Source organism: Cydia pomonella, chromosome 9 (assembly GCF_033807575.1).
Source record: "Cydia pomonella isolate Wapato2018A chromosome 9, ilCydPomo1, whole genome shotgun sequence".
Lineage (NCBI taxonomy): Eukaryota > Metazoa > Arthropoda > Insecta > Lepidoptera > Tortricidae > Cydia > Cydia pomonella.
Window position 1 is genome coordinate 3,918,169 of NC_084711.1, and position 23,969 is coordinate 3,942,137.

The 23,969-nt window shown below is 37.1% G+C and overlaps 1 protein-coding gene and 1 long non-coding RNA gene across 2 annotated transcripts in view; both read right to left on the minus strand.

Annotated features, from left to right (window-relative positions):
* Positions 1-2,167: 2,167 nt before the first annotated feature.
* LOC133521176 (uncharacterized) overlaps positions 2,168-23,969 on the minus strand; it is a 293,381-nt gene continuing 271,579 nt past the window's right edge. Inside the window, exon 2 of the long non-coding RNA XR_009799871.1 lies at positions 2,168-7,905. This is a non-coding gene — a long non-coding RNA (uncharacterized LOC133521176). The remainder of the gene's footprint in view (positions 7,906-23,969) is intronic.
* LOC133521167 (23 kDa integral membrane protein-like) overlaps positions 2,168-23,969 on the minus strand; it is a 52,718-nt gene continuing 30,916 nt past the window's right edge. The window contains exon 5 of the mRNA XM_061855979.1: positions 2,168-8,861. Coding sequence (XP_061711963.1) covers positions 8,697-8,861 — 165 coding nt within the window. The 3' untranslated portion in view covers positions 2,168-8,696. The remainder of the gene's footprint in view (positions 8,862-23,969) is intronic.

Genomic DNA, 23,969 nt, shown 5'->3' on the forward strand with positions numbered 1-23,969 from the left:
TCAAATAGATAATAGTGGGGGTCAATGTTGCTAATGTTAAACACAAACATAGTATCCATACAATCGAAGTTAGGCACTCAGCACACGGCGCGTAAGAGTAAGAGACGCGTAAGCGAATCGTAATACGCGCGTAGAACGAGAGTGCTACGAGCACGTACAAGTTCAAATAAGTCCGCACACGAAGCGTCGTCGCAGCGTAGCGTATGAGATGGTGCCCAGTACCCCTAGTGTAAATATTTTCGACAGCGAAACGTTACGTACGCGTTTGCGTTCAGTGTCATTTTGTATGAGATTTTTGACTTTCCAAAACGTCCCGCTTGGCGCGCTGTTCAAAAACCCATACAAAATGAGACTTAACGCAAACGCGTATATCACGTTTCGCTATCGACAACACTTACACTAGGGGCACTGAACTCTACGCGTCTCGTACTCGTAACGTTTTTACGTTACGCTGACGCGACGTTTACGCTTACGCTCCGTGTGCTGAGGGCCTTACGCTCTTATTTTAGAACAACATGCTTAAATTGCATGAAACTTGGCATCAACATTTACTTATGCTTATCTATGAAGGTAGATGATCGGCCCGATTCGAACAACGATTAAGACACGTTTAAGATCTTGGAAAGATCTTTAAAAGATTGATAACTAAACGACATGTCAAACTTGACGTTTATTTCGATTCCGCTGTGATCCCAATAAGATCTATCTACGATATTTCTAACGTCAAAGTGACATTGGTTGCCCGAATGAGCTGCTTCTGTCAATTATACGACATAACTATCAAAGTTGTGTAAGGTGCAGCTTCCTCAAAACAGTTAACCAATGTAAGCAAATTTCATTGCAATGTCGGACGCATTGCATTGTATGTCGGTTGCAAAACGTAAAAGAAGTCAAGGCAGTTATTTACTTGTATGTAGTATTTGTAGGTGTAAAGATTTCCTGCGAGATTGAATTGGAAATGAGCTAGATACTTTTCACCATTGCAAGGTACCTAAGTACACCGGAATATAGCTCGGATTTTTAGGGTTGCCTACTTGTCCTGAGTAATTTCTGACACAAAGTATATACACGTACAGGTTCGTTTAGCATAGGCATTTTTTAAAACAATACTTCCTGTCGTGAATGATTACTATACTCACCCACTAACAAACGCTAATGTGCACTGGCTAAACGACTAATTATGTGCTGGAATTAAATTTTATTTAACCAGTAATCGTAATACCAAGATTGGTTTTAAACGACGTTTGGAACGGCGAAAACGAGCGATTATGCATCATACAGCGGTGTTTCCACTGGCTCTAGGTATTAACTACGTATAGTAGTGAACACATACGGACTCAGAAAGGCCCACAAAGAGGCGGACCAATTATGGCTACAATATATATCATAATACCTGAAATCGATTTATTAGGTATATTAGTAGCTCTGTGCTCTTAAAACATCTAAAAACAAAAAAATACTTATTTCATTGAGTCATTTTTACAGCGTACTCACATTTGTCTTAAAGGCCGTAGACCGTTATGGCACTTAAGTCCTTTATGCCAATTTCCACCATTTTGAACATTTTCAAAAAACGAAACGACAGAAAATTCTATGTAGCTACTGAACCTGCTTACAAAATTTCATCCCGAAGAACATCCGGACATACGAAAGCAAATTGCCCGAATTATAACGTAGACCTTCGCTAAAGCTTCGGTCATTTAACTTTAGGTAGTTCGTTCATTAAGTGTATCAGCTTTAGGTATTTCGTGCATTAGATAAATCAGCTTTAGGTATTTCGTGCAATAGATAAATCAGCTTTAGGTATTTCGTGCATTAGATAAATTAGCTTTAGGTATTTCGTGCATTAGATAAATTAGCTTTAGGTATTTCGTGCATTAGGTAAATCAGCTTTAGGTATTTCATGCAATAGGTGTAAGTATGAATTAAGTGATAATTCTAATCACATTTTGTTTAATATACATTTAATTTAAAGTAGATAGGTAAAAGTATACTTCGTATACCCACCTCATAAAATAAAATAACCCATAATTTGTGATATCGAGCTGCTATACGTAGGTAAATAAATTATTTATAGCAACAGGATATTCATTATATAGTTATCATAAACCATTAATACATATAAGGATAATGTTTAGCAGTAGAAATATAAATAAAATCAATTACCTCATATCATATAACTATTTTAATTCAGAGTACAAAATAATACCTAAACGGTACAAATACACTTTGTCTTAATTGTAGGTAAATTGAAAATATAAAATTAACAGTAAATAATAACAATCACACAACCCATCACTATAATTACTTACTACTACTAAGAAATCCACAAGTGATTTCTGATTTCATTTGTGTCCAATTCGACCTTGTGAATTAATACGATTTCTGGGCTTAACCGCATTTTTCTCTGTCACTCTAATCACGTCTTAGTGAGAGTAAAAGAGAAAGATTCCCGCAATTTGTGAATTTCGGATTTCGGTTTTCGGGGTAAGCCCCCTGATCAATATAGTTCACGGGTAAGGTACTCGCTTGCGCGACATCGACAGTTGACAATTTATATATCGTGTCATTCACGAAGACGCCTGCCATGATTCGTAATGTCATGTTATTAAAGGTTATATTATCTGCGCGTCATCGTGGATGACAAACTATACCAAACGTTCCATTCCATATGAAAAATTTCATGTTACATTAGGTGGTAAATACATATGTATTTGTCAATTCACATTTTAATCTAATAATCTTAAACACTTTGTCACTTCTTTATTCTCTACAATATTTGTTTATTAATAAATAATTATACCTACAACATCCTCCTTTGCCGAGTTTTTTGCCGGTCCCATATTGGGATACCCTCCATCAATTTAGGAGGGATTTAAATCTTCTCGGGTCAGAGGTGTAGGGTTAGAGCCGGTGTAGCTTTATTTGACGTTCATAAGCGCATTGTAATATGCCTACTTGAAAAACAAACTACCTTTATCTTTCTTTATCTTCTTTTCCGCATTGAAATCTGACTCGATAAAATCGTTCCCATACTGCATTTATGTAAGTCAAAACTACCACCGGTTTGCAAATAAGCTGTCCTGAAAAGATAATATTTTCAAATGATTGACTTGAGACCAGGTATACATAGGCACGCAATATATGTTAATTTTTCTTTTCAGTAGATTGCTTGACATTGTGTGACTTAGTCATAGTTTGTAATTACCACGGAGAGTTGACTTTGAAATGACTACACCGAACCAAAACCGAGTAAATGCTACAAAATTATGTTTGCATTGATAAGGATGACGAATTTGCATTCAATTGTTTCGTTTGTCAGCCAAGATATATTTATTTATTTATTTAATCTTTATTGCACAATACATGAAGGTACAAATGGCGGACTTAATGCCTTAAGGCATTCTCTACCAGTCAACCAATGGGTTAAACCAGAAAGATAGGTGCAGTGTCTTTTAAGTAAATGAATTTGTAACCGAGACTATATATGAAAAAACTATATATAGATAAACTTATATATAGATTAATTTATATATTATATACGTTGTAAGATTCAAGTTAAACGTATAATATCTAGGTACGGTCACGTTAGCTAATTTGGTTGTTTAATACTTACAGTAAATTAGCTCAGCAATTAAAGACCGTGACTGTACTCGGTATTTCATAGAAATATCAGCTAATGTAGAATTTACTCTTTATAAGTAACTTAAAATTGGACCAGGAAAACTTTATCACATAATAATTGTGTTTTTATTACACTAATGTCTCACTTCCTTTTGTTATCGAAGTTTGTAATAAACCAAATGGACTTAATATAATAAAGCATTGTATAGATGGTGTCGTTCGACGCCGCGTGCCTTGATTCGTATTGTCATTGTATTAAAGGGTAGATTAAACAAATCTGCGCGTCATCGTGAATGGCACGAACTATAGTCGCTTCAACTAAGTAAATTAAAATCTGCAAATTGTAATTGAATATTTAAATCCCTTAAAAATGTCACCTCCATATTTTGTCTTAACTACTGGATCAAATAGTTGGTTTTAGGTATGTCCTAAATGCTAAAACGACAATTCGATTGCCCGATGACCATTTTATCACCAAACCCCCACTTCTTAGGCTTATAACGCACTGCGATTAATTTTTTGCGGTTTGAACCGCAAAAAGTGTAACGTACGGCATGCTTCATAAACGCACGCACTTGCAAGACTGAAAGCCCAAGAAATAAGACTGAAACCGCAAAAAATTAATGGCAGTGCGTTCTAAGCCTTATTCCAATTTTGTGCTGCAATAAAAGATGTTTGATAAAATTGAACGACCAACATACAACTAATTGATGCAAAGCAATTGGACCCATATTGATCTGTGGTAACACACGTCAGATGAATCGCTACGACCGAAAATGAGTTAGTATCACACGTGTGATACTAACGCGCTCCACGGGTTAATAGAACTGTCATTTTAGTAGTTGTCTTGGATGACTGGGACATAAAAAGCAAGCGTATATCTTAAACGAGTAAGTATAACCTTGTCAGGAAAACGAGTATAAAAAGTTAAAAACTAAACGATGTACCGCGATCAAATGAACTCGCATGACAGTCATGACTCAGCAGCAATCAAGCTTCCTGCCAGGAATTATTTCTCGACTCGGAATCCCACATCTCACTTTGCAATTGAATTGCAGATTCTTTGCGGAGTCTCGTTTGTCGTTCCTAAATTGAAATGTAGGCGATTATACGATACGATGAAGCAATATGATTCAAATTTTCGTAAAATATTTGTTGTATAATGACTCGGAAACTTTGTCTTATGGACATGAATATGCTCTTGTACCGTTTTGTGTATCAAAACTCGAGCATTACGTTACACTTTGAAAGTGAAAATCAACTTAAAGTAAATTTAAAATATTATCGGCAACTTAAATTCATTGTAGTTTAATAAATTAAAATTATTCTTAATTGAATAGGTAGCTTTTATACGATTTAATTTCCTTGAAAAATCGAAAATACACATTTATAAAGCACACATTTTTCCGACCTGTGGGTAGTAAGTGTAGTGACCCTGCCCATGAAGCCGATGGTCCCGGGTTCAAATCCTGGTGAGGGGATTTATTTGGGTGTTTTCTATGTATCTAAGTATGTACTTATCTATATAAGTATGTATTATAGTCGCCTAGTACCCATATAGTACACAAGCTTTGCTTAGTTTGGGGCTGGGTTGATATGTGTAAGATTCTCCTCAAATGTTTAATTTTTTTTTTGTTCATATATGTATTCGTAATTCTTTTACAGTTAAGTAAGTACACTACAATTTTTTCAAACCACGACCAATCGCAACCGAGAATTAAACAAATAATTTCAACTGCGTAATTACCTTAAACGTAGAATAATACCATTTAAATAAGGAAAATATCCAGGACATTGGTTTTCAAAGAAAAATGACGGACGTCAGACGTGCACGATGTGCATGTTGATGTTTACGAAATGCCAGACGCGGCGTGACGCATCTTCAACAAGTGGGTTATTTTCAGTCACGACTTGAACTTGAAAATTCTTACGTGACCCCCCTTAAGTACCAATTGAATACTTTTATAATTTGGACGGAATGGACGGAAATGGGCTGAATTGTTTTTTTTTTTTTTGTCAAGTTTTTTTTTAGATTTTGATAGGTTTGATGAGCTCTTCATTCTCGTTGGCAAGGCTCGGAAACCGGTTAAATTTCTAAACCATACTTGGTATATGATACCATACTTGGCGCAAAACCTTTTCATTTTGCGCTCGAAAAACCGTTTCTTTTAAACCGGTTTTTATGAGAACTGTTCTTGTCAAATTAACCGGTTTAGAGCAATAAAAACCCGGCTTCTTCTTATGTCGGCGTCTATGTTTACGTGGCATATCAACAGGCCGGCCGGTCGTTTCGTCGCTCGTCGATTAAATTGGTTTTTTCAGGTTACAATAAAGTTCTTAAAACGTTCGCGTTCTTATAAAAATTCGAAGGAAACCGGTTTCGAGCCTTGCTGGTTGAAATAAACACGAAATCTCAATTTGGGACAAAAATGTACCTATGTGAATTTCCATTGAGTTAGCTACGAAAATTCCATTACGTTATCGTTACTCAGAGAAAGATTTTTAGGACATAGTACACGTAGGTCTCTATTATACAGGAGGGGGAATCACCTATAATACACCAGTTTATCTGACAAAATTGAAAATAATGTCAACATAATAAAAATCCGCCCAAAAAAGTTACTTATTTCATACAATACTATACATACATGTAATGTATATAAATAGATACAATATGGAATACACATTTGTCTTTTCCTGCTAATTAGTCTTTGTCACACAAACGTATACACGAGTATTGACTTCTAATGACGTAGTAATGGTATTCGATTTTGTGACATCAGTCAAGGCCCGAAATACTAATATAGCTTAGCAAAAAATACAACATTCAATATGTGTTATTAATAATTCAGTGAGTATACGGAAAAATGCATTTTTCATGTAGAAAACTAATAAATAATACTAAAGGTATAATTAGAATAAAATTATTGTTGGTGACCCGTTACAAACAAAATAGGTAAGGTATAGTTGACGAAATATAATTTGCACTGATTAGTCATAAAACTGTATCTTTACGAATACAAAGGGATAAAAGAGCGGCAAAGTATATAGTACGAATAGTTAATTATGATACTTTGTGTGTCTAGATTAATATAGATACGTTATTTATTATGCAAATATTTTTTTAACTATTCATTCAGGATCTTTTTGAGTTTAAATATATTATTTAATTTACCAGAATATGATTTGAAAAGTTGGTAAACCAGGAAAACTAAGAAATTAAAACGAAAAAAAGTAAGTCGGTAAACATTATTTAGCTCAAGTAAGCAAATTTTATTACCCTATTTTACAAGAGCCATTAGAAATAGCATTTATCGGTGCAAATAATATGTTTTCAACTATAAAGGTCCAGTGCTCGACATGCTGATGAATGCCCAATAGAAGGCACTCTGTTGTCTCCGATACTGCTGATGAATAACGTAAGTTTATACATAGTATATACATGTAGGTGCTACAGCGAGCTGCAAAATTGCATGGAAACACAAATCTACCATTTTCAGTAAAACAGAAAAATTTCGTATAAGTAGTACAATAATACAACCATGGTACAAACTTGTATAAAAAGTGACAAAATAAAGAGTTACTTATTAATTTTTACTTTTATAGATCATAGTAAAGAGGAGTCTATTAAACACGTATCAAAGTTATACGGCATTATAGCATCTTCATAACTCCTACATAGGTATAATGCGTATTTTTGATACAACCACAAATTTAAACTAGACGTAGGTTTTAGCGCTATACAACAATTCTGAAAGATTTTTTTAATTTAGTCTCTACCAGTGCATAATTCACTTTTGTAATGTTTTCAAGCGGCAATGTATTTCGTAAATTCGGACATCATGGTCACTTGTAACAGTTGTGACGTCCCGTCATTAAATGCTACATTTTGATTTAAAACACAATGGTTACACATTGCTTGCTGAATGATTTTATATGGAAAATTAAAAGAAGACCATTTTTTATAAAACCTATGAAAGTGTGTGCATACAGCATACAGCCTAAACTAACTACCCTTTAATTATAATGGTCATATCAAAAATACACGCCGTATAATGTTTATAAGAACCTACATACAAGTCAAATTACAAACACTTATAAAGAAATATATTTGACGTCTCTTCAGCAAAAAAGTCTGTAAATTAGTGTACAATTCACGAACATGCTCTTGAGAAATGATTGTTATCTCGTGTGTTATTAGTTTACGCTTAAGATAAATCCAGGGTCTTAAAAAAAGTAATTATATAATAACACATAATAGAGATATAATTGCATAGGTACCTTTTCTGGCTGATCGTAATCTTGATTGCATTGGTAGACAGGTGAGCAAATAGTTGTGGAGGCGTGACTTAGTATGTATGTACACTTAATTGATTCTTAATATACGTGTATATATTTGAATCTGTCATATTTGTAAGAGGTTATTTATAACTATAAGGGCCTGGTTCACAATGTCCAAGTAAAGCATTGGATAGCTAATTAACAAATAAATTAACTGCCAGATAAAACTTCCTGCAAAACTTAGCACTTTATCTACCAGTTCAGCTAATCTGAAGACTGTGAAACGCCAACGATGACTTTATTCATGGTAAAATATTAAATTACTCGTAGGCGACTGCGATAAGCCATGTTATATTAATTCTAATGGTTCTTAAGGCTTTGGCAAGAAGGGAGAACGTCTTTCCCGCAGAAGTAGATAATATTTTACAAGAAGTATATTGAAGCAAGACATCTTGTTATGGTTATACGGAACTGCTCAGCGATAAATAAAAACTTATTTTTAGTTCCGATTGCTTTTAACCACCACAAAGTATACTTAGACATATTTATGTTTTATTCTACTCTTCGATTTAAATACTTTGTCATTCACGTTGTAGTAGGGTCGTGACGATATTCATATCAATGAGTGAGCCAATTGTGCCTAATTTATTCAACGTTTAGTATCAAAGATAGGCTTATAGACGTATCGTCCTTTATCAAGGTGCCAGCAAACATCTCGTGGTTTCGTCGTTCAGCTCTACGATGATCCTACAAGAACTCGCCCTAGGCTTAACTTGTTAATAGTATGAAGTCTAATACTTTGGCAAGGTATGCGCAGGCGCGCTGGGCGACAGTAACGAGTCATCCGGAGCAGCAGAGAGCGCAGCTTCGCGGAGGGATGAGGAGTTTCTGATGGAGGCACGCCGACGCAACCGGATGGCGTGCGCGAGGAAGAACGTGCAGAATATACCGGAGCTCTGTGGAAGAAAGGTGATGTTAATTTCTTGCTCAATGTGGCTTAGGTAGCGAATAGCCCTAACATCTTGTCTAATAAGATGCTATGTGGAGCATCCACAGATGTAATACCATCGATATTTAGTGTGTATTATAGGAGATCCCATACATTCTGCGTTGAAGAGCTGATCGAGCGTGAAAAAGAATGGTACACATCTTTAAGTACATCCTGGGCACCTAAATTTCGAATTAAGCTCGCCTTAGCAAATCAAACCAGCAGAGTAGGACCAAGCTAAGTTGGCAATGATTTTGTTAGTCCAGACAGCCCAAGTAAACGTAATAATTTCATAGATGTTTGACGTTTAAAATAACACTTGCGCTTGGCTATCAAAATTGCTGCCAACTTATCTTGGTCTGACTCTAGTCAATAAGAGTGAATATTATTTAGTAGATAATATCATCAAGAAACACAAGAGTAGGTGGTTTAGCTTAACCTACATAACTAGAGGTATGAATTAAAAAGTTTAGTTTATTTTAAGCTTCACCAAGTACCTAAGCAACTAAGCACGATGTTGTTTCATTTTTAATGTTCCAAACTTCTACAAAGAACTTCTTATATTTTTATCAGCCAGAAACTTATCAGACCACAAACAAATAGCTAAGATCCACATCTCTAACTAGTACGTCATACCCGACAAAGACCATTTTGTTTTTAAAATTGGAACAAAGCGTCTCTGAACAGTCGGTATTTCAATTGCTCACTTCACCAACCTCTTATCTCACTCAACCTAAACATTGCACAAGGAATCTAGCTACTTTGCAAATAAAGTTCAGATTTCACTGAAGGGGGCTGTTAGGTTAGGAATTTCAACGGTTGTTATTTGTTGACAATCTCGTAATTTGTAACTGGCTGGAAACGCGTAAGTCATGAAACAAAGAGGACTGTAACGCGAAACCTGCGGCAGGCCACCAAGCCGAAACATTCGTGTTCTTGTTTTGAAATAAGCTGCTGTGATTTACTCGTGTTTCACGCTGTAAAAATATTTTAATGAAATAAAACCAATATTTGTTAACTTTAAAATACAAACATTGTCGTATTTTCGTTGCAGTAATGCGTGAGTCAACTTTAAATAAATCCGTCTATAGGTAGGTATTCTCTTTCTTCAGAATTTCATAATACCTAACCTTTTTAAACAACAGTGTAACCAACCGAAACAACTTCTCATTAAACTTCTAAGATCTTCTAAAATTACATCTCACTATCAATGCCAAGTGAAAAAGAATGCGTACTTGCGTAGTATGATGAATAAAAATACTGGCCCATAAAAGAAAAGAAAGGCGATTACTCCACCGACAAAAGCAGAGCTCTTAAATTATTTTCCTACGAGTCAACAAAAATAAATCTTAATTTAGGTAAACAAATTACAGCAAAAGTATATAGCCAAGACGCGCGAGCATACCTTGTTACGCGCCCGGCCCGCCACGGGCCGCGGCCGGCCGGTCGGCGACACCTCCTCGTAACTCATGAGGCCCTGGTACTTGCTACTTGCTAAATTAATTTTTTGGACAGTTTTTTCTCAATTTTGGCCACCGTAGCCTACGGAGACTAACAAGCAACGCTAAGCGGTCTTCGTAGTCTATGGGTGTTGCTATATTACGGGTGTCACATGCGTGTTTCTGACTTATGACGTAATTATTTTTACTATGCAACCAAATGTATATTTTGTAAGTTGGCATCAATGCACTTAGTTTAAAACTGTATTCGTTTTGGTTTTTTTAGGTTGGTAGCCATTAATCGCAGTAACATTATAGCTTATAAAAGCACAAGAGCTTTTATGAGGAATAGACAATATAGACTTTTCTTGAAATCTTTTATGTATGTTCTGTTAAGAACATACAATCGTTCAAACATATCAACTTTATTATTATATATTTAAGTTTTAGTAAATAAATTCATACATTTCTTCTTTGTAAAAATAAAATCTATCACACCATAAGAAAATTAATTGGCATATATATCGTCAAAGCCAAAAACAGAATTCAAAATGAATACGGCCATCAGCGGCCAGCAACGCATGAAGGTAGCACCAAGGAGGCGCTAACATACTCCCCCCCCTCGAGGAGGTAGAGCCTCGAGGACGGAGAAAGCTTCTTCCGGTTTGGGTAGTGGACATAGACGATGAACTGCTCTTCGTATTATGCCACGTGCCGTGCCAACATCCGCCACTCTGGATACGTTGTCTTGTCCGGGGAACAATTTAACTATTCGGTCCATTCTCCATTTCATTGGAGGGACGTGTTTCTCTAACGACAACCACGTCGTTAACTTGAAGTTGTTGTGTGTTGACCTTCCACTTAATCCGGTCCTGTAATTCGGCCAGAAACTCCTTGTGCCAGCGATTCCAAAATTGCTGCCGCATTTTCTCGATGTGCTCATATCTGCTTAGCCGATTTGGGTTGATGACCAACAGGTTCGGAGAAGGTAAAGACATCAATGACTGTCCGATCAGAAAATGACCTGGCGTTAATGGGTCCAAGTCGTTGGGATCGGTCGATAAATAGGTCAGCGGTCGAGAATTCAACATGGCTTCAATTTGATTGAAAAGCTTGGTCAGTTCTTCAAAGTCATGTGAGTATTGCCTAGGACCCGTTCCATATGGAATTTGGCTGACTTGACTCCGGCTTCCCATATCCCTCCGAAATGTGGAGAATAAGCCGGCGAGAACACGAACTTTATACCCTCATTAGCCCCCCACGAAGCTACAGAATTATTGCTAGACTTCAGAAAGGAAGCAAGTTCGTTACTCGCACCCACAAAATTTTAAACATTATCGCAATGAATCTCGCATGGATAACCACGACGAGATATTTTAAACCGTCGGAGACATTGAATAAAAGCGTCAGTAGAAAGACTACTTATGAGTTCTAAATGTAAAGCCCTTGTCGAAAAACAAACGAAAAGAATTAAGTAAGCCTTGGTTATCTTACAGCCTAGCCAGCAAAGTCAACTCCACAAACCTTAAACTCACCACCACAGACTCGGTGTGACTCTGGTTTCAGGTAAGTTCCCCATTATAGGATTTACAGTTTCTGCTTTCATAATCCAACACTTTTTACATTTATTAACCGTACTCCTAGCTAAATCTATCCCGCGTATAGGCTAAATTGATTGCGTAGATTAATTAGTATTAGTTTAACAGGTCCATGCAAAGTTTTATTATGTTCACGCTGAAAAAACAGCTTCGCAAATGTGTGTTTAGCAATTAATAATGCGGAGTGCTTTTGCGTGTAACTGCCTGAAGAATTCTGAATACGACCACCGACACGTAGTAGTCCGTCCTCATCTATAAATGGTAGAAGTTTGAGTATTCGAGACTTTAAAGGTAAAGGTTTATCTTTTTGCAGTAAGCAAAGATCATCCCCGAAAGACTCTAGTTGAGATTGCTTTATCAGATTTCTTCAATTGTATATAAATCTTTGCACATATGCAAAGACTCTTTGCAAAGTCGTCAACTTCGAATATCTTTCAAAGTCTACGACACAGTAGTTTTTATCTACTGTATTATCAATAAGAGTAAACGTTTTCATTTCGGGTATGCAACTAGTATCGCTGAGGTGCTGATTCAGTTATGGCCAATTTGACATACGGTCAGTAAGAAAAGAGGGACCCTGAAACCAAATAACGGCGGTACATACATTTTGACTTGATGCCAAATCAACAGGGTTCATCTCTTCTGGCACGTGTCTCCATGAACTATGATAAGACAATTCTTGAATCTCACCAACCCGATTTGCGACGAACGTTTTTAAACTCCGAGGTTCCGCTTGAACCTACCTTAAAATAGTATAATCTGAAGATACTACAGATTTCAAACTAGGTAACTCTTCCAGTTCCCAAAATTTTGACAACTGGTTTAATTTCTTGTGAAAAGTTACAGCGGATAGTATGAGAACTCGTAGAGTCCCTGGGCCTCCTCCCCGTAGGGCCAGCCACTATCCAACCTAGCTCGGTTTCTACTAAATATGGTCGTCTTATACCTAGCTTAATTTTTCTTTGCCCAATCAAGTCCCAGTATATATCAGAACCAAGCAAGAGATCGACTTCTGCCGGCGACTGGAACTTAGGATCAGCTAGGGTAATATTGTTAGGAATATCTATTTTTGTTCCTATCTTGACTGCAGGAAGCTCATCCGTATCTTAGCTATGATATAGCATCGCACTTCAGCTATAAATGACGTGTGGAGTGAATGTAAATTAATGTCACAATATTCATTTATAAATAAAGGGATTTTGTTAAAACACGAAATGGAGCGATTTACAATAATTGTACTGCAACCAATCTTTTGTTTAGCCATTTCAGTCATAAATGAAGACTGACTACCATTGTCTAGCAACGCGCGCAAAACAAACTTGTCGCACGAATCGGCGCGCGACAATGCTAGTCATGCTTGGGGCTTAACTTCTTGACTTACGCGTGAAGGTGAAGAAGATGCTGACATTTGAGGACGTGAAATATTATTAGGTCCGGCAGCTGCTTCCTCTTCACCTTGCTGCTTATTAATCACTTCTCTATGCAATATGGTGTTGTGCCTTTTCTTGCAAACCCTACATGCAGTACTGGTGCTACACTGATACACAGTGTGGCCGGGGCGCAAACAGTTTTTGCACAACTTCCATTGACTCACCTGTAGGAAGCGGTCATCAACCGATAAGGAATTAAATTTGGGACAATCGCTTAGCCTATGATCCTGCTTACAATAGTGACAGTCATTTACCACTACGCTAGTCGAAGATCTCGGTGACAGGCCTGACGAAACAAAGCATTTAGTTGGAGTAACATTTAGACGTTTATCGTTTTTATTGAAATCCGTCTGAATTTGACGTTTGTCGTTCCTCGAACTAGATACCGTTTCTAAAACGTCAGCTCTGTTACGAAGGAATTTATAAAACTCCTGTAATGACGGAGAAATTATGTCACTACGAAACTCTTCCCATTTTCGCGCGGTACTGACGTCAAGTTTCGACGAGGCCATATAGATAACCAAGGTATCCCACTTATCGGTCTCCTCACCAAGAGACTTGAGTGCTTTTACATTTTTTGACAAATTGTCAATTAATTTGCGTAAACTCTCATCACTTTCCTTCGACAAAGGCTCTATGCTAAACAAACCCTTTAAATGCTGATTGATTAACAAACGTTTATTATCATATCGCTCGCGTAAAAGAGACCAAGCGATAGGATAGTTCTCAGCTGAGACGGACACAGAATTAATAACTAAGCTTGCGTCGCCTTGAAGGTATGACTTGAGATAGTGAAATTTACAAACGTCATCAATGTTCTCATTGTCATGTATTAAAGACAGGTAAAGGTCTCTAAATTCTAGCCACTTATCTGTCTTTCCATCAAAGGGAGGAAGTCTTAGCTGCGGGAGTTTCACATTTTTTGCTCCTTCCCGCTGACGGCTGCTCTGGCTGAAGAACTCGTCCCCTTGATGGTCCTTTTCCTTAAAGGCGGCGATTACCTCTTGGGCCTGAGCCATTACACAATAAAACTCATTTTCTGTGGCCTCTCGAGCATCCAGCTCACTCTGAGAATCATCCTGTAATTCAATATTAGTTTGAATTTCATCGAAAAGATTAAATGCCTCCTGTAGTTTAGACAACCTAAGAGTGCATTCATTCACAAGAACTTGAGTTAGATTCTTTTTATCTAACAACGGCGTGAGGAATTTTTTGAATAGGGTTAAAGCTCTCCGAACTTTTCCTCTTTGACGTTTGAGTTCCTCCATTTTGCGGGTGCGAGATTATTTTAAACTGGTAAATTATACTTGCATACGCATTAAAGCAAATTTAGGTACATAGAGGTACTTACAGTAATAATCTCGCGCTTCGTAGAATTACCCATTAATTACTTACGATAAAATAGCGATTGATAGTTGATGGGTACCAGCAATAGCCATCCGTGCTCTCACCGGCTTAAACTCACAACTCATCTGGTAATCGTTATTGGATAAATTGGGATATTCTCCGAAGGATAATCTTCATTTCAACTCAGCGCAATCTTCATACAAATATTGCTTATTTGATCAAATAACGTCACGTCGATCACGTCGGGGTCACCAAAATATGTTAAGAACATACAATCGTTCAAACATATCAACTTTATTATTATATATTTAAGTTTTAGTAAATAAATTCATACATTTCTTCTTTGTAAAAATAAAATCTATCACACCATAAGAAAATTGGCATATATATCGTCAAAGCCAAAAACAGAATTCAAAATGAATACGGCCATCAGCGGCCAGCAACGCATGAAGGTAGCACCAAGGAGGCGCTAACATGTTCTTATATTCGTGTTAATGAATGCATAAATGACAGATAACAGTAGAGGAGTAGGAAAAATTATGGTTATAATGCCCTTCAACAACTTTAATTAGGTGATTACGTTTGCCTAAAAAGGGCATAAATTCTCATGACTAGGAATAAACCTTAAAGCGTCGCCCTAATACAACGCGGCTACGCGAATATAGCAAGTTCGCGCGAATTTAACTCACGCGAACGCGCGATCAAAAATATTGAAATCGAATAGGTGTCCTAATTGACAATCGTGCGACCAATTAGGACACCCTATTAGAGTACAATATGTTTGATCGCGCGTTCGCGCGAGTAAAATTCGTGCGAACTTGCTATAATCGCGTAATAGTCGCGTTGTATTAGGACGACCCCTAACGTTTGCATCCTGGACCTGCCCGTAAAGCGTCTAGGTAGAAAATGGCATTACCAAGGTAGTCATAGATTGTTATTATTTACATACACGTGACGACCTTACATTGTTGCATACTTTGCATACACAGCATATGAATGATCGGCCATCATACCCATAATACAATACCCACTGTAAGTATGAATTGGGGCTTCATACAAACAACTCGTCATCAGGAATCAAAGTTATACTGGCTTCTAAAAGCAATGGGAATTTAATGTATAGTCCTCAAGAGATTACCTCACGGCTTATCAAGGTCGCAGAAGCAATAAAGTTATTGTTGTCTTTGATTGGATATCATTATCATGGTTTAAATAATTATTGGGTACAGAAGTACTAGTACTAGTGGGTTGTATGTATGTATGAACAATGCCACTGTCTCCGTCCAGTTTAGGACGTGGTCCCGACCCGAATACTTACAGGGAGTTTCATGATAATGTAGTTTTTGTCCTAATACGAAGTGTAAAATTGCATGACAAGAGTATTTATTGTATTAAGTATTTATTTAATTAGAAGATTTATCGAGTTACCATGTAGGTATTAATTAATTATAAGTAGAGTCTGATCAAGCTAATTCTTGAAAATGCCATTTTCAATAAAAGGTGGGGAAATGTCATTAATGTCAAATTTCTATGAAAATTCTCTGTTCTGTTCACGTCGGTGAAAAGTTAGCATAGACGGACTCTAGTTGCGTTTCTGCCCATTTTTTAGAGTCTGTGCGGAAAGAGTCGTGGAATGTTGGGCCCGATACATACGACTCTTCTCTTTCCGAACAGACTCTACTTACGACCGTATCCGAACAATGCTTTTAAGATGTGACATTACTTCAACCAAAAACATCACTTTTGGCACTGACAGAACGGTACCGTATCGCCATAACATCTTATAAGCATTGTTCGAATTGGGCCGCTACATATTACATAAACATTGTTCGTCTCAATCGCCACGTGAAAAGAATTCAATCAGCAAACGAAAATATAAGGACTTCATAAAAACATACAAACATTATTTCACAATGTGCAAAAATATTCCTATGTGTACATGAGTCTATTTTGATAACATCACATCCATACGAAGACTCACAGCATTCTCAGAACTGAACTGTTTAATAACCTCTCATATCGCAAATTCGGGTAAATTACATCACCTTGCCACTTGCCATACGAGTCGACTTGCCAAGGCACTTGCCTTAAGCGTAACTACTCATATGACGTGATGCGTCAACCATTTTCTACAAGGTGCAATTGTGACGTCACGTGTTAATGTTAGTCAGGGATTCACAATGAGGCATAACAAGGTTAATCGTTGGCAATAATTTTTATGGGCCAAAATACACAGAATTAAGAATCGTTAGGTTTTTACATTGACTTGACTCATCTCACTGATATACATGAGAATTGTTAAGTTTAAGAGGCTGTTTGGGTCGATATTTATTTTGTTGTCGAATTTTTGGCGATCGAGTTGGATCAAATTTGGTTGGTTTGAATGAGCGGAATAAATCTGAAATAAAAACTTATCCCGAAAAAAAGAAGGTAAGTCATTGTGCACAAGTTAATCAGTTTAATCACTCAAGTGCTACACGGTCAGCTTATTAAATCGTTTTAACTATACTTCGTCACTTAAGCATGGATAATAACAATCCTAAAGTACTATCATATTATAACCAATGCGTTAGGATGTTCATAATCTACCATTGAAGACCAAGCTCTCAAAAATATCTGCACAAACTCAATCTCTCATAAAATTATCACGAGTCATAACTACTGCCCCCGAATGTCCCGAATGTCCTTTTTAATTCACCTTTGTATCATAGCAGTGTTGCCAGGCGTACGATAATTATTGTACTCGTACATGTACAATAATTTGGGTTCCGGTACGATGTCCAAAAAATCCAAAGAGCATTATCGTACGCAAAAGTACGATAATTTCAGCCGTTGGATAATGCCACCCAAAAACTCTAGTCTTTGAAGCAAAATATGACACTTTCCTTCAGAAATAGGCTACAATACTAGCAACTTTTGGCTGTTCGGCTCCTTGGTTTGCGTCAAAAATGACAAGATTTCGATGTATCACAAAAATACAAAAAAATAATACGAATTTTTGCGCAATTTAGACAAACATTGCGTTTTCTTTGATTATACATTGGACAAGTAGGCTTATTTTCCAAAAAAATTTGGGAGTAGTGCCTTTTTGATAGGCGTACGATATTGTTTTATGAGTACGATAATTTGGACACTCAAATACGATAATCCTTTTCCGCCCACCTGGCAACACTGGTAGCATAGACGCCTTACGACGTCCGAACACTGACACGGGAGTTTATTTCTGTTGACATTTGGTGCCGGCATCGCAGTTATTTTAGTTCAAAGGCAATTAGTCCGGCAGATGCGTAGATGCATCTTTTGTATGCTTGTGCAACATGGAATGTAATTAACGTGGTATAAAATGGTCAACACAAAGTAAGTAAGTAAGGAAGTAAATACTTTATTGTACGAGAAAAATAAATATTACATCAGATGGAATATAATTGGGTAGTACAAAGGCGAACTTATTACTAAGAGGGATCTCTTCCAGTTAACCCATACCTAAAAGAGTAATTAAAAACTATATCTAAAGTAATTATATTTTATTACATACTATATACTATGTATAAATAAATATCTGGATATATGTACATATATGAATAAATATAAATATATATTATGACCACACACATCTTCCTACCTGTCAGTAGGTTCTTCATCTGAGAGCCATGGTTTTTTTAGTTAATATTTTAGCGATGCCACTGATTGACACTGTCTCAAAGGAGGCGGTAGCGCGTTCCAAAGCTTAACAGAATTTACGGTGAATTATTTGTGATATGATCGATGTTTATGAATCGGGATAGAGAGGGAATGATCGGTAGTAGTGAAACACTTTATTGTATAAAAAATAAAAACAAAACGGGAAAAACACATCATTAGGAGAAAGCCGAATTTATCTCTTTAAGAGTCTTTAAATTAACCTTTTCTTTTTTATACTACGTCGGTGGCAAACAAGCGCACGGCCCGCCTGATGGGAGACGGTCACTGTAGCCTATGGAGAGATTTCGTTGCCGACCCTACCACCGCGCACCCTCGTTGGGCTCGGGCAACCTTACTCACCGGCAGGAACACAACACTTTGAGTAGGGTCTAGTGTTATTTGGCTGCGGTTTTCAGTAAGGCGGAGGTAACTGGGGAACAGTTGGGCTCCGGCTCTGCTCTAGATCTGGAATAACATCCGCTGTGCTGTGCCCTACCACACAACGCGAGATGACGTTCACAGTGCCCATACCTCTCGTTTGGACTTTGCTTAAGGACATACGGGTCCGTTTCTGACTACTTGTTGTTGATGTTGCGATGGAAAGTTTTAAAATGTTTCACGTGGAAATAATCATTGAAAACGAATAGCATTTTCCCATCCATCCAAATTGGAGACATAGGTATTTCTTTTTCGTATTATTTTTTTATCAAAAAATTCCAACAACTTTTCCTACTTTATGGAAACTCCCCGCAACTGTTTGTATCGTGACGTGGCATTTTGAACATCTAGGCCCCTTATAGTTACTTCTACTACTGACTGTACATTACCACAACATATTCCCACACTGTCGCTGATAAAGCGTCCTCCCACGCTAATTAGGCCTCGTAGGTCTACAAACTACGAAGTACCTGCTGGGGGCCTCGCCAAGATAACAATCATTTGCGCGACGACAACGAAACGCTATGTCTCTCTATCGCACTAATATGGAAGAGTGATAGAGAGACAAATCTATAGTTTAGTTTTCGTAGCAGAAACGAATGTCATCTCGGCTAGGCTCCCACCCCATCTCTTGTACATTCGGTACGAAGCGAATTTTCAATGTTTATCATGTTACACGAAGTAGCTAATATGCTGATTAAAATCGCTTTGTAAATGTTTAAAATTTGAAAAGCCTCATCTAAAATGCCACGACACGTTTGACTGATTTAATTGGTATTTTGTTGACTGAGAGTACTGAGACGCTTATGATAAATATTATTAAATTGTACGAATTGTTTAATCCTTTCAATAAGAAACTAAGAGCAATAACAACTCAAGAGCACACAAGGAAGGACTGAATTATCTGCAGTTCATCAAGTACCTTGATGCTTTATAATAGGGTTCATTATAGCTTAATCAATCTACTGATTATATTGGTACTGCTGTAAATTGAATCCTAAGCTCCCATTGTTCCTACAGCTGAGTCATTCAGTTTACGAATCGTAACTTTAAAACTAGAACGCTTCAAGTACAATGAAGTTTTGCAGAAATATTAGCTTTAGAATCGATGGAATAAGATTGAAATTATATGACCGGATTGTGAATTTGCAGCTTTTCATTTTCAGGCTACGAAATTACTTCCTCGTACGGTGGCAAATGGCAACGTGTGTTTAACAAGATTTAAGGTCTTTGCTTACCTACGTGCTGACGTACTATAGAATGGCCAATTACACTGCTTTAACAGATCCCGGAATAAACTTCCAGATCCAGGATATCTGAAAAATTTCCGTACCTATATATAGACATACCTACATTGACATATATCTAAGGACGGGCCTTACGGGCAATAAGAATGGGGCCAGTCAACAGACACATTTAACCGCCACTTTTAAACAAAGATATCATACACCGTTACGTACAACGATAACACCTGACCTCTTTTTATGTCATGAAATGATGATAATAGTGTAGGTCACGTTAAACATCTTGCCTTGAAGCTAAATTGCTAATAACAAGACCACAGTCTGCCACCGATTCTAATAAAATGCAAACCTAATATAAGTAACAAACTTGATTACTATTTTACCTTGTAATAAGATAAAAATTACAATTTCCGTGGGAATTACATTAACGAATCTCTCTATGATGGATGAATGAATATCTATTCATAAAGTGGTCATGCAATTTTGCAGCTCGGTGTACAAACCAATATGCGAATGGCAAGTGTGCCTAAATACTTCCTATATCTTGTTATATATATGCAACTACAGACCATCTCAACAGCAGATGATGCGTGGTATCAGCGTGAAAATGGTGTCATAGAGTCAGACCAAGATAAGTTGCAGCGATTTTGACAACCCAGACAGTGTAAGTGATATTTTAAACGTCGAACATCTATATATTTTTGACGTTTATTTAACACTTGCATAAGCTGGGCTATTACAATCGCTGCCAAATTAGCTTGGTCCGACCGCACGGATATGATTAAATTATACATCAGTTGCGTTCTTTAATCGGCAATTTTTTTGTTGAACGAAACTATAGTTTCCGTTTTTCCTTGATGTCGTACCTACTTATTGTGAGGCTCTACTTAGCAAAGGTTTCTTCAATAAGTATAACGACGAGAGTAACTAGCGACTCAAGAAACTCACTACCAACTAGAAAAGGCTAAAGTTGCCGTATAAAAATATGAATATCATTAAATCTGTATAAATGTCCCTATAAAAGAGCATTTCTGACCGTCTAGCATAACTTTGCGTTCTCACGTGTGAGTCCATAAGAAAGAAGAAGAAAAAAAGAAAATACATTTATTTAAGGCTACAACACATTACATTTGGAAAAAGAAGAACATACAGAGAAAGAAAAACATTGGACGCTAAAATAGGATTCCCACTCAGCATAATGTCGCGGCAATGCGTGGCGTTGGTTTTCAGTGGGGACCTGACTTAAAACTATGATAGTGGCGGCACATACATCAACGCAACAGAAAAAAACAGACATAAAAAAAAAACAAAAAAAATATACATACTAAAAAACCTACTACCAAAAACATAAGTCGCGTAAGATGTCACGCGCGAGAACGGAACTCATGCTAGCAGGTCAGTAATGATTTTCAACTATGTTGTCCTGTCAAGTGGTGACAATACTATTAACGTATTGTACCACAGTTGACACATACTGACCATTCCTAAACTTTATTGGAACCACATAAGGTCCACAAAATGTCAGTTAAGTATAACCAGTCGCCAACGCTTCAGCAGACATTGTGCAAGCGCTCTGGTAATCCAGCCACAAACAACGCCCACTACGTCATTGTTTGAGTTATTAACTTGATTACCTGCAGCATCCACACTTTTAATTGACAATTCTTAAACCTTATCGCAAATACATAAAGTCGAGCGGTGGTCAGCTAATCTTGCTTTTAGTAGGTCTGTAGGTACCTACTGTTGACGCTGCGTATGATATCACTGTTTCATCACGCAATAATAAGACACATAGTAGTCATGAAAACGTTGAGCGTACTCGTGGAAGTCGTGATTTTCACAGGAAACACGACGCACGGTCATAAAATTGCTCAATATACTTATAGGTAAGTTTTTACTTTGTAGGGCAGCTTTAGCATTGTAAGTGGTTATTGAAATGAAATAAAAATCTTTATTTCAGGCAACGAGTGGCCCGTTGGTTCATAAATAGTTAAAATACCTTAACACTAGCATACATATTATATCTTAAAACTAAAACCTACAAAACACATTATGGTTGTAGTTGTTGCGAGATTTTTGCTTGACAAACAGAAACCTTTGTACTTAATAATTATACCTATTCAATGGAAATCGCGCCAAGCCTTCTCTGTCGTAAATATTCTGTAAATAACAGCGGTCACGCCTAGAAAATACTATATACCGGAGACCGTCTATCAGGAAAAACCGTCTACATGCTCTTTCGTCGCTTATAACTCTTGTCTTTGTACTTACGAGAACACAAATAAGAGAACGACGAAAAATACGAGAGATCTTGTCTTGCCCACGGTGTTCCCAACCAATATGTATAGGTATCAGTGGCGGCGCGTCACAAATATTCGTAGGGAACCCGGAGCTACTTTTACTTTCCTTTTCTTCATGACCCGATTGTGAAAGTACTCAACGGTCTGAAATTAGACAAGCCGGTGGGAATCGAGTTCTTTGAACGATCCGCCACTGATAGGTATGTTGGTTTTCCCCACATGGACCTTACTAGCAAACGTATCACCAGCAGTTTATTCTATTCTATCGCCACACCAGTATTATGTTTTTATACACTGGCAGGGTAACTCATTCTAAACACGGAAGCTCCCTTCACCGCGGTGTCACTTCCTCGTCTGATAAAAACTAACTATTTTATCTTCAAATCAGCCGTTCAACCACAGCAGTCGTTGTAGTAATTTGGACGAATTAATGGACCATTATGAGTGATTCACATCGCGTGACAAAAGCACTGACACTGTCCTTGTGCGTGTTGCAGCTTCATATTAACAACACTTCGTCGACTTTGAGCCTGGTTCTGGTATAAATTGACCTTAAGATTCTTAACAACATGGGGTCATTGGAGATCAGACTTATTTGGTTGGACTGTGAGTACGTTGTGAATAGTGACAGCTATAACTATGTTTAGGTATGACTTAATGTTTTCTTAGTACTGTTTTTCGTAGTTGTATCAAGATACACAAGTGTAGATCGTGTCATTCACGAAGACGCGTGCCTGGCTCGTAATGTCATGTCATCTAACCTTTAGATTTGACAAATCTGCGCGTCATCGTGGATGGCACGAACTAGATCAGTAACAATCGTTTCATAGCGAGAACAAAATGTTCAGGAAAGATCGTTTTGAAAAACATTATTTTACTTATGAGTAAAAAGAAACATCAATCAATGAAGAATCAAAAGCGAAGGATAAAAAGAGACCCTAATCTTTTCATACCTATGGCACAGTAAGACGACAGTCCACAAAGCAATATAGGCTCCATAGAGGGAAGATCCCAAAATGGAAAATATTTAAATACATCTTATGCCAATTACGCTACACACACATCTCTAAAACAGACATAAACAGTTGTGCTTTTATTGCATTGAATAGGTACCTATTACTGCCACAATATAGGCTACGTCACAAGACTTGAAGTAGGTATTCGTAATGCTAGTACAAATGTATCACATACTTAGTCATACATATACGTCACACTGTGTTAATTAAGATTAGTTAATTAGGTATATGGACGTAGTGAGTTACTTATTAACACATTCTAATTTTGCTTATGACTATGAATACGAGTAGGCACAATCACCTACAATAAATATCTTTTCACCACACCAACTGGTAAACGCCCTCTTGATATTTCAAAAACTAATGAGAAAATGCATTTTACCCACATGTGGGGCAAAGTAATCAAATGCAAATTTTGAGTTGTTTCCTTATGTTAGTTGATACAATTGACTTTTAAATGATTATTTTATTGGTATTACATAGTTAGTATTTCCCTTGCGTTGATATGGTGAAAAATGTTTTGTTTCACTTGTAGGCAGTTTGTTTAACCCTCATACCTTGCAACCCTCGAAACGCTCGAGAT